Source organism: Pleurodeles waltl, chromosome 8 (assembly GCF_031143425.1).
Source record: "Pleurodeles waltl isolate 20211129_DDA chromosome 8, aPleWal1.hap1.20221129, whole genome shotgun sequence".
Classification (NCBI taxonomy): Eukaryota; Metazoa; Chordata; class Amphibia; order Caudata; family Salamandridae; genus Pleurodeles; species Pleurodeles waltl.
The window spans coordinates 1,436,265,956-1,436,278,060 of record NC_090447.1 but is presented as its reverse complement, the minus strand read 5'-3'; the positions used below and the strand labels follow the sequence as shown (position 1 = coordinate 1,436,278,060).

At 42.1% G+C, this 12,105-nt stretch overlaps 1 protein-coding gene across 1 annotated transcript in view; it reads right to left on the bottom strand.

Moving 5' to 3' along the window:
• The window catches only part of PCP4 (Purkinje cell protein 4), a 158,861-nt gene that overhangs the window by 65,450 nt on the left and 81,306 nt on the right, over positions 1–12,105 (bottom strand). The window contains exon 2 of the mRNA XM_069203219.1: positions 4,701–4,752. Coding sequence (XP_069059320.1) covers positions 4,701–4,752 — 52 coding nt within the window. The remainder of the gene's footprint in view (positions 1–4,700; positions 4,753–12,105) is intronic.

Here is a 12,105-nt window from a genome sequence, read left to right as displayed (position 1 = left end):
AATGCACCTGGCCTCTGCCTGGAGGGAGCCCAGCCCCTCCCCCCAAGAGGTGCCCAGCCAGTCCTGAACCCTTGGAGGTGGTGTTAAAGATACGCCTCCTGACAAAACCTGAACCTTGGGAAAAATTTTCACCAAAACATGACCTGAGAGCCACCAGAAGACTGGGAACTACCTACTTGCTGATCAGCCTAAGGTGCATCTCTGGTAGGCCTGAAATTGTGGTAGCTCCCACTGTGATCTTCTCAGCAGTAGCAAATCCTGATCAGCACGACCTTGCGAGCAACAGTATCCAGCCTCATCGGCTACAACCTGCAACCTCATCCTGCTGGAGATTTTCAATTTCTGAAAAAGTAACAAGGTCCGCACATAGAAATCTCCATGCCAACTTTGTCCAGCATACCGACAACTTCTCCTCAGTCACTGCCAGCTGCCTTGCCCCACTGAACCTTACCTTCTCAGGAACATAGCTTCCAAATTTCTTCTAATTAGAAAGGTAAGCTGAGACCGGGACGATCCACCTCGTGCAGCCGAACTGCACTCAATCACAGTCGGCCTTAACTTTTGACTTTGCCCTGGTCTTGTGCAACCAGGTGCCTTGGTATTTAGGTGCTATTTTTCATTTAAAACCTGAAAAAAACATAGCTCTGAGTCTGCCATTTGGATTTTATTACTTTAGGTGTAATTTTATTTATTACATTTCCCTCTATTTTTTTTAATTGGTGTGTTGTATTTTCACTTTATTACTGTTTGATTGTTGCATAAATACTTTAAGCATTGACTCTAAGTTAAGCCTAACTGCTTTTTTGCCAAGTTTCCAGAGGGTTACCAGAGGGTTAAGCACAGGTTAATTTACTGACTTTTGTGGTTCATCCTAGCAAGGATTGTGTTTGTGGCTTGAGAAGGGTTTCCACTCCCCTCAACCAATAACACAATTACTCACAATCAGTAGCTTTTGGCATGGTTCCCAAAAACTACAGGAAGCACAAGAGAGTTTTGTGGTATCCATTGTGAAACTGCTGTGTCTGGGAGCAGCGTCACCTTGGTGCAGTTACTGAGTGATGCCAGTTTTACCCTTCTATGTGGGCATTTAAACAAATCTCACCATGTCATATTTTGGTTTAGTCTTGTAAAATCAACACCTTCGTTTTCTTTGTGTGACTAGTTAGACTAAACAGTTGTCAACAAGCTGTCTCTCTTTCACCATTAGTTAATTCAGACGCAGAAGATCAAAAATTAATTAGCTGCTGTCAAACTGAGGGAACACGTGTACCAAAGGTAAAGAAATTGAAGAAATATACTCATCATGAACTTTCGTGTCAGTATTGACAAGTCGTTAGCTTTCATTCAACAAAAATACCTTAGAATGAATATTGACTCCTGCAAAATTATTTAGGTTAAAACTAGAATACGAACATTCTTGTTGAATCGGCAAAGCAACCCAATACATTGTGACACGTTTTCAAAAGTGTGAAGGGTTCTCATTTTTGCAGTGAAGTTATGGAAAGAATTTCATTAGCAGTGGATTTATAAATCATTCCTTGGAAGGAATTAATAATGAAGAACAGATGGTTTCACTAAGCAGCCCTCAAAAACAATTCACACGGATAGCCATTTTCAGGCCCAAAATAAATATGTTGCAAGATTATAAAATTCATTAAAAATCAAACATTAACCACTAAATCCTAGCTGTGCCTCTGCAGGAAGCATTGAAAAGGTAGCTAGAAATAAGAAATAGAGAATCAAGAACTCTGACGCAATCTGGGAACGTGTTTTATTTTTTGGATGTATATGTAAACTGATATTTTATTGGCTTTCACATACACTGTATTGCAGTCTTTCACTGAGTTTATTTCATTGTTGTACCCAACTCTCCTCGTGTGTTCTACGTGTTAAGTATGTATTATCCAGCCACCGATATGTTTAACTTCTCATAATGTTGAGTAAGCGTAACGATGCGAGATCATTCACTGCATGCATTGACAACGAGGCCAGTGTGAAATGACGTATAGATACTATTTTCTAATACCCACAAATAAGTCACTTTTCTAGCTTTAGTGCCTGAAATCTCTTACTCTTAATTAAAACAATATTTTTTTCAAGGTGCTTTAAATGAGAGGTAATGTGGAAACATTCAACACTACAATAAAGGTGAAATAAAATCTCTGTGGCAGTACTGCAAATGCTTGGACGTGGACTGTAAATGGATAAATTTTCAAAAACTCAGGTCATTTCAACATAAGTTGCCAAATATTAGTGACCTAACACACAAAACGACATTAAAACATTTGGGGGGTTATTACAACTTTGGAGGAGGTGTTAATCCGTCTCAAAAGTGACGGTAAAGTGATGGATATACCACCAGCCGTATTGCGAGTTCCATAGGATATAATGGACTCGTAATACGGCTGGTGGTATATCCGTCACTTTACCGTCACTTTTGGGACGGATTAACACCTCCTCCAAAGTTGTAATAACCCCCTTTGTTATCTGACAGTCAAATTGGTCACTCATTTATGCATTTTTCTGCCAAATCACCAAAGACATTACATCGTAGATTTTCCCTGATAGACTCTCAGAACTACCAAATTGCCCTCAGTGTTTAAACCTGTCAGCAGGGGACAGCGGTCGAAGTGCATTAAAAAGAGTATGAGAACTGTGATGGAGTGCATAAATCAGGCCATATGAGTGAGTGAGAGTAGGGGCTGGATAAGGTAGGGTGACCAGATTTTTAAAAGTAAAAACCGAGGCGTTTTGCAAAAGTAGAAGAAGGCCTACAATTTTACATCAATCGAGTGCGCAGAATGGCATCACTGATTACCAAAGAATTACAGAAGAGACAGTAAGAAAATAAATAAAATGCAAATTGTATTTTTTAAAGTATGCCTATTAATTAAATTGCTTTCTTATCCAGCTGTTAACTATCCCTTCTTTGGAAAACAGAAAAACACACCTCCCACTCTTTTCAGTCAGCCCGCTCTAAAAACCAGAACATGAGCTAAATTTCCAGAAATCTGCTGGGACAAATGATGGAAACCTGACAGTCTCAGCAAATCTGGGATGCCTGCTCAATCTAGGTTAAAGGTGTGGCTAAAAAAGAAAACACTCTGTGACTTTGGTCTTTTACCTTCAGGTAAACAAGGCACAGCTTAAATGAAAAATAAATACAATGTAAGTTAATCAGTGAGAAATGCACTATCGTACATTATGAAACCTCTATTAGTTAATACACTGCAGAGGTCTGTGTCTGTAACCAAAGAGCTACAGAATTGAAACCTTGGTGGTGCAGTGGAGAACAGTGACTTGTGTATGTTTAGTCCTATGAGACCATAGTCTCACAGAAAGCATTGTGAATAGGCAAGACATTGGGGGTCATTCCTACATTGGCGGGCGGCGGGCGCCGCCCGCCAAGCGGGAACCGCCAATTGGCCGCTCCGCGGTCAAAAGACCGCGGAGGCCATTCAGACTTTCCCGCTGGGCCGGCGGGCACCCGCCAAGGGAGCGTCCGCCGGCCCAGCGGGAAAGGGCCTGCAACACAGAAGCCGGCTCCGAATGGAGCCGGCGGTGTTGCAGGTGTGCGACGGGTGCAGTTGCACCCGTCGCGATTTTCACTGTCTGCTATGCAGACAGTGAAAATCCTGCTGGGGCCCTGTCAGGGGGCCCCTGCACTGCCCATGCCTGAGGCATGGGCAGTGCAGGGGCCCCCAGGGGCCCCACGACACCCGTTCCCGCCATCCTGTTCCAGGCAGTAAAAACTGCCAGAAACAGGCTGGCGGGAAGGGGTTCGGAATCCCCATGGCGGCGCTGCTTGCAGCGCCGCCATGGAGGATTCGCCCAACCGGGGTTAATCTGGCGGGAAACCGCCGGACCCGGTTTTCCGACCGCGGCTGTGGGCAGGGAAGCACCGCCAGCCTGTTGGCGGTGCTTCCGTCATTTTAGCCCTCGCGGTCGCCGACCGCCAGGGTTTGAATGACCCCCATTGTTTTAAACTTGGATGACACACAATATATGATTGGCTGCTACAAAATGCACAAAGAGATTTAAGATTTCTTTTAAAGTGCTTTCAAAATATAGATTTTAGAAATACCAAGACTGTAAGTAATGCAATTTTTAATAAACTGTCATTTAAAAGCACACAATTCATAACTCCCTTGCAGTAACACTCAAAAAGAATAAATCTGTATCATGAGCAAGGTTCAACTGATTCTATCAACTGAAGCAAATATTGGCGTTGAAGCACCTGTTTAAATTTGCATATTAAACAGTTGTTCACACTTACATTTTTTCAGGCAGCAGACAGCCTGGCAAGAGTCTTCTTTACCTGCCTGCCCCTCCCTCAATTTCACAGCACAGGAGTCTTCCTGCCTCATGCTTCACCAGAAGCATTTAATTTGTCAGAATTAACTGTCCTGGTACTGTTGTCTTTTCACAAGAGGTAGGGGAACTGTTTTTCTTAAATTAAAAAAGAATGGGCACATTGTGCCCTCTTCGACCATTGGCAGGGGGGCAGTGTTTGCTGGTTCTGATCGGATTTCCAACTGCAGATCAATTTCCTGCACACCAAATTGTAAAACAGTTGTGGAAAAATGTTTATGAATCAGCTCCTTAATCATTGCATCTATACATTTAAGTTTACTTGTACCATGCAAATCACGACTCAATATTCACAATTATTTTCCAAACTGAAACAACCATGAACTTACCATTCCGATCAGATGTCTTGTCTTTGTTACCAGTTGCCCCAGATCCTTTTCTCTGAAAAAAGAGGGGGTAAAAGGTCAGACTTTTTATTTTATTGTTTTTAAAATCTAAAAGAGGTAGGTAAACGTAACTGTCCTCGTCAAATCCTCATAGCCTACAAATGTCCATAGACTTTAGGCTGGATGGGCCGCCCTGAAGAGTGGGACCCCTGCACGGAAGCTGCTGCTGGGGCCTACGCTACACCTTCAAATTTCTGACGTTAAATGTAGTAATCATAGAGTGCCAAGCACAATTGAAAACTGAAGTCCTTGGCATCTAAGCAGCTTTTTTGCAACCTTCACGTAGCTGGACTGGTTTCTTCTTCAGGAAAAGCCTCAAAACTGAACTTTTCTGAACTGCATTCACCTGATCTCATCTCAAAGGGGGGGGGGGGATTAAAGAAAAAACAGTCCAGGCCCGTTCTAACTTCCAATCTATGCCTGTCCACCTTCAGCACTCTGAGATATGCCAAAGGACATACACAGCAATCTATAAAGCTCCAATATATAAATAAATAAATCTTAGGCTTTCTGGCATTTCCAAGTTAGCTTCACAGTTGATGCAGTGCTCTACAAATCTGCATAATATAACATACTATAACATGATTGCAAATTTAGCACATGGTAGGTATCCTAATCCTATCTTGTAAACATGTATCCACTATTTCAAAACGTTGCTATAATCTACGACAATTGGGTCCTTTTTTCTGGAGAGGGGTGGGCTTCCTTACTAGGCTTCAAAGCATGGTGGAGTTTGACGGCGATTATAACATTTTTTTCAACCAGTGTGGCCATGACCATGTTTACCAGCGTGAAGCAATTGTTCTGAAGGGGGTCAGAGTGAGATCTGCTCTACAAGGTCATAACACCCTTGACCTACCTGTTATGGAAACAACCAAGGAAAATCAATCACATTTTTGGCTTTGAAGAGAACACCCTTCTAGGAGTATTAGACCGAGGACAGTAGATGTTTCAGACAAACTTCTGTATATTGTATTCTAGTTTCATATAGCACTTCCTACTCTTTACTAAACATTGAAGCACTGTTCAGGCTGGTAGCATGGTATTCCATGGAGCAAAGTATCAGTTTGTAGCTCTAGTTGTAAGTGTTGCAGTTAGTCGTATAATATGCAATATTATTAGAGTTTGTATATTAATAAGTTGCATGCATTTTCAAATCTAGAGGAAAGTTGCAGATTGTTGAAATTAATGCATATACTTTAGTTATGTTTCGATGTGTATTCCTTAATACATCTCTGTAATTAGAAGGAATGGAGGGCACACATTATAGAAAGTGTATTGTACTGCTGTTTGGTTGTTCTGTATACAGTCTTATTGGATGACACGAGTATTATTAAACCATACAGTTATACTCATTTTGGGTAATGCTTACACAAGTTTGGTGGGTGGGTCTGGTTGGAATAGCTCATTGAAATTTAGGGCCTCATTACGAGTGTGGCAGTCTTCATACCACCACACTTGTGGTGTCGGTGGGACGGCCGCACTCCAGGCAGTGCCACCACAACATTACGACCCTGGCTGGTGGGACCACCTAAAGACTGCCATCACTGTCAGGAACATTGTTCCAGACAGGCTGATGGCAGTCTGAGTTGTGCTCAGCCACAGCGGCGCTGAACTCAACACAACTGTGCTGATTACAACTCAGCCCTCCACCAGCCTTTCTATGGCGGTCACCCCGCATGGAAAGGCTGGCCGTGCTGAGGGCCACCCTGCCCAGAACCATCAGAAGGCCTTCTGCTGGTGCTGTTGTGCTAGGGTATTGGCCTCGGCTCCCTTAAGGGAGCTAAAGCCAGTACCATAGCACTGTTCCCGCTGGTCAGCCCGGCGGAAACGTCATAATACAATGTTACTGCTGGTCAGTCCTGCGGGAACTGTAATACAACTTGGGGACGCCACCGGGATGGCGGTGGCGTCCTCCCCGCGGCATTGGCTGTCCCATGGTGGGACCCCCAATATCATAATGAGGCCCTTCGTTTTTAAGGTCAAGCAGTATAGCACAGAAGGAATCATGGTATTTTTTATCCCAAATTAAAATGTCACACTTTCCTAAAGATTACAACATTTCATCAGGAAAAAATAAAAACTAATTTGTAGGCTGACAATGTATTTTTGTGGGGAACCAAATTAAATAAACACCCTCCAGTACCCACATAATGTGTTGCAGTTTTGATGCTCTGGTTTGGTATCTGTTTAGTAAAGTGGCCATTCTTAAAGCTCTCTGTCACAGCAAAAACTTGCTAGTTTCATATGCATTATGTTAAATACCCAATGTTATAATGGCCTGTTGGGGGCTGTGGGCTTTCCCGTGGCTCCCCAGAGCTCAAGCAGTGAGTAGAAATTAGTATGGATGTCAGATTAGGTGGGACTAATGCCACCCCATGCAGCTCTTAGCACTTATAAACGAAACCCTCAGCTCGACTCCTTATATTATAGTTACAATAAATAACTTTTTAGAGAAATACTTTTATACAGAAACTACTGCATAACATCCTTAACATCTTTTCCTAAAAATGAACATGAAGGACACCAAAAACGAAACTTTTATAAAACAATTCCTTCAGAGCCAAATTGCTTTGCATCCACCCTAACCTTAAACAAACCCTAATTTCAAACCTATCCTTGACACTAAACCTACCCTTAACTCTGTACCTGAATCCAAACTGAACTCTAACACTGTATCCCTTACCTTAAATGTAGCCCTTAACCTAACCTCTACCCCAAACCAGATTGTTATCCTAATCTGTAATCCTAAAATTACACCCTAATATAAACATTAACCTATTAATGTACAGAGTATTTCACTCGTTTATTTAAATGGCTGTTCTTTAAATAGTCTCAAAATAAATATTTTAATGTTTTTCCATTGTACCACTTGCAATTTTGTTTTCATAGTAACAACATTTATATGTATTAGTTTCTCAGTTTTACTCTGTGATTACATTTCCCTTTTGTGGTTACTCTGTAATGTTTTATTTCCACAACAGCTCTTCTCTGGAAAGATCTTAATGGTGACATAATCTCTTTCCCCATACTTGAATACAATAGGTCAAGTAACACACCTGCCATTCAAGTTAGGGCAAGTAAGCAGAACATGGACTGACGCACAGGCCAAAATTTGTTAATGCCTGCTCAGGCTGTGAGGACAATCTCTGTGGCTTTCAAAGCTGTGGTAATGCCTGTCAGTGGGTCCAATCTACCTGGATGCCATGCCCAATAACAGTCTGGTTTGTCCTGTGAGTAGGAAAAGGGGATGGAGTACTGACATGATATGTCTGTTTTTGCATGGGCGGAGAGGGCATGTTGTAGAATGTTGAGTGTGAATGTTGTGAGAATGTGAAGATGCATGCAATGTTGAAGTCTGTGTTCAGGATGAAGTCTGGGAGTTGCTGACAGTAGGGAGGATGTAGCCCTCCCAGTCTGTGGCTGTAACCTAAGGGCCTACCATGAAGTGAAGAACTTCAGTCCTATCATGGTGGCTCCAGCCTCTTGTGCGATGACCCTTCCCTCCAACTTCAATACCCTTCTCAGAAGGTCATACTTTACCACTGATGGACTGAAAGGCCTCTACCTACCACCTAGGTGGGCCTCTATGCAGATGCGTCTGATAGTATTTCATCGTTGAGCACAAATGATATAATCAATGGAGTGTTCTTCCCTGAGGTATTGCCTTATGATCAAATTCATTCTGCTCAGTGGCATTTAACACTGAGTTAGGAGGCCCAGGATTCAATACTGGCCATTGTGGACAAAAGGAAAGGCATGCCTCACTTCAAGGTTGACCACCTGTGGTGGAGAGCTCAGTCTCTTACTCCATGGAGTCTCCTTCCAATCAATGCTGGTTCTGCTACACAAGTTAACTAGAGGAGCATATTTATGAAATCAGGTGTGATGGTGAGCAAGTGAGGTGGCATGGACGTAATTAGGAGAAAAACTTTAAAGTTTAAAAATATACATATTTATGTAGAAAGACTAATATTTCCTGGTAGAGGTCACCAATATGCAAATATTCAGTATCACACAATACCAGGGCCATTATTAAATCAATGAATAAACTACTTGATGTTCATCTTTAATTGACTGTTAATCAATGAAATAATGGGAGAAAGGGATATTTCATTTGAATGGGGCGTACCTCTAAGAACTGTGCAGACAAATTTGTGCACAAATTGTTGCTATTTGCATGACTCCAGTGTTGTCATAGTCCATGGTTAGTATTACTCAGCTAGCACTTTGGTGATTTTTGGAAACATTTACACCTCATTTTGTCAAAATGTGAAGATCTTGCATAAATATGTCCACTCAAGAGGGCAGGATAGTGGGATGGGAAATTTTGACACAGAGACAATATGCTTCTTGTCCCTGGGTCAGCGACTCTGGAGGTACACCTGGTAAAAGTGAGGTAGGTGTGTGTCATTTATCAGCAGTTGCCACAGATAGTTGTAAGGGTAAAGGGGCTGGAGGATTTGGGCACCTGTATGCATGATTTGTTTTATTTATGTTTTGTTTGCAAGTGTAAGGGACTGCTCATGTGGTTGTGACTTGCCTTAAAATTGGTGGCTGTGGCACAGTGATGGGCTAATGCTGACCTCGTAATTTTGTTATGTAAAGATACAACACACCTTTATGGAATTTATAGGTTTTTATGATTAAGGGCCTGATTTAGATCCTCATGGAGGGAATACTCCGTCACAAACGTGAAAGATATTCCATCTGCTGTATTACGATCTCCATAGGATATTATGGGATCGTAATATGGAGGACAAGATATCTGTCACATTTGTGCTATACTAATCCCCTCTGAAGGATATAAATAAGGCCTTTAGGGCCTGATTTAGGTCCCGGCAGACAGGTTACTCCACCGCAACAGTGACGGATATCCCATCTGCCGAAATCTAAATCCCATTATGTCCTATGGGATTTATATTTCAGCGGATGGGATGTCCGTCACCGTTGTGACAGAGTAACATGTCTACTGAGATCTAAATCTGGCCCTTAGTCCGATAAAATTATTAGGATGTCATTTTAAGTGAATAAATGCAAGCCAAAAACTTCTCCCCAAGACTGATTTGTGAGTCTTGTTTTGCTGTATGAAGTAGTAAACATTTTGCAAGGTCCACAGTCTACCAAACCGCTTAGCAACTTGGGAGCTTAGCTGGTAGCCTCAGCCTGATGAAGGGCCACCACCTTGCAAACTGCAGTATGTGCAGGACACATCCATCTTCACTACTGGTCTCTACAGGTCTTGCGGCGTCATTTCCCCATGGTAGGCACAGGTGAGACCAGACATGTGTCATTGTGTGGTGCAGGTACTACTGGGGCCAGAAGACCTCTATTGTGGAATGAAACTCCCTCTTTGCCTCCAGGTTGCCTCCCTTGGGCCTTTGCTATTTCTGCAGGTATATAAGCATTCTAACTGCATCAGAGTGTAATAACATTAGAACATGAGTTTGTAATTTGCTTCTTTCTGAGATTTGATAATGCACTTATTGAACACACTGCACAGCGTGTGCTTGGCATTTTGCTGAGTGTGTTTACTTTTTGCATGTCTTCCAGGCATCCCACTTCACTAATGGCCCCCGAAATTCCCCTAAAAAGGGATGGTGGTGCACCCCATGTTGTTAGTAGTATACAGAGACCGCCCTTAGTAACTCAAGCCGGAGTTTATACATTTTTCAAATGCTTGTAGGTGTGTAATAGGAGCCACCTTAATAATTGGTTACATCATTCAACGTCTCATCTGCATATAATATAGCCTTTCCCCTTTAATCAGTTCTCTTTCTTACATTGCAAGATTAACCATGCTCCTGCAACCTAGTAGTACCTACCCTCTTCTAGCCAATCCATTAATCCCACCAACCATCCCACTAATGATCACATCTAATTACTTCTAATTAAATCTACTGCCAAAAGATAGGAGTCCCTGTCTGGAATATTCTCAGAGAAAGCACAAGACTAATCCCAATAACTAACAGTAACTAATAACACTGGATTAACCACTAACCTTGTGTTGTGGAGGAGTGTGCAGCCTGGTGTAAAGTACTTAGTGTAAAGGTAGGATCCACTATATACGTGCTATCACAGTACAATAGCATCCTTCTTTAATAGTGGGGGTGAAATCTTTGTGTAAATGAATATGTGTGGATGGAGAAGGGAAAGTTATCAATTCCCGTCTTTGCTGATATCTGATCCCAAAGATTTAGCTGAGCCATGGTGGTGGTTAACATTAGGTCTGTTGTGCCATATATCCAAAACAAATCCCAGAATGCTCTTCCCATAACCTGCTATTCTTTGTGCATTTACATTTTATTTTTCATTATCATAGCTAATTATCATATTCCCTTTTCACTCACTCAGCCAATATTCTAAACTAAGGGGACATCAGGCTTGGCTTGGATAGCCAGTTCTTAAATTTGGGAGACTTTAACAGTCTAGTGAGGAGTCTAGGCCCTTTGCCTCCAAATATATAAGCAGGTGCATTAGGTTGCAGAAGTATGGCACTTTCATTATGCATGACTATAGTTAGTATCAGGAAGTTATGTAAAAAGCCCATAGAATATTTGCCATATTAACCTCTATCATTCTCTTGACTGCTATCCTTTCAAACCTAAGATATAGAATTATTAATGGTGGACTGTAATAATATCCATCATTTCACTACCACAAATTTAATATTTAATTTAGTGTTTGATAGATATTTGCACACACTTCTCAACCAGGGCCGGACGGGCCTCTTACTACACTGGCCATTTCCATCTTGGGATGGGGCCCTTGGAGGCTGGTTTTGCAAATCCAGAGGCTGCTCCTGGTGCCTCTGTCACTTTCCCCAACTCCCTGAGGTTACCTGCAGCAGGCAGGTTGGAGATTTGAAGAGACAGAAGAGAGGTAGAGGGGCAAGGTAGGCTTCAAGAGAAGGAAAAAGAGAAGCAGAGCGGGAGAAGGCAGAGAGAAAGCACTCATAGAGGGAGGAGTGAGAGGGGGGGAGAGAGAAAATGAAAAGATTGAAAAAGAGATGTAGTGCGTAGAGACGAAGGGAGTGCTGCTGGTTTGAGAATTTTTGCCAGGGCTGCTTTTGGTCGCCTGTGCTCAACAGCCGCAAAATCAACATAAATGTTGAAAAATACAAAAATGACTTTTAGGGCCATCAACCTTCCTCCCTTTTCCAATGGTGGAAAAAAAGGAAATGAAGAGGAACATTACAAACATTATTACTTTAAATGTTGCATTTCTCAGAAAATCATCTGACTCAAGCTCTGCAATAATCTTTGTATGTTTTTTTTATGAATGGGGCTAAAATACACTTCCCTCTGGGAATTGTGCAGCAAGTAGGTGCTTAATTATAGGCGGTTTT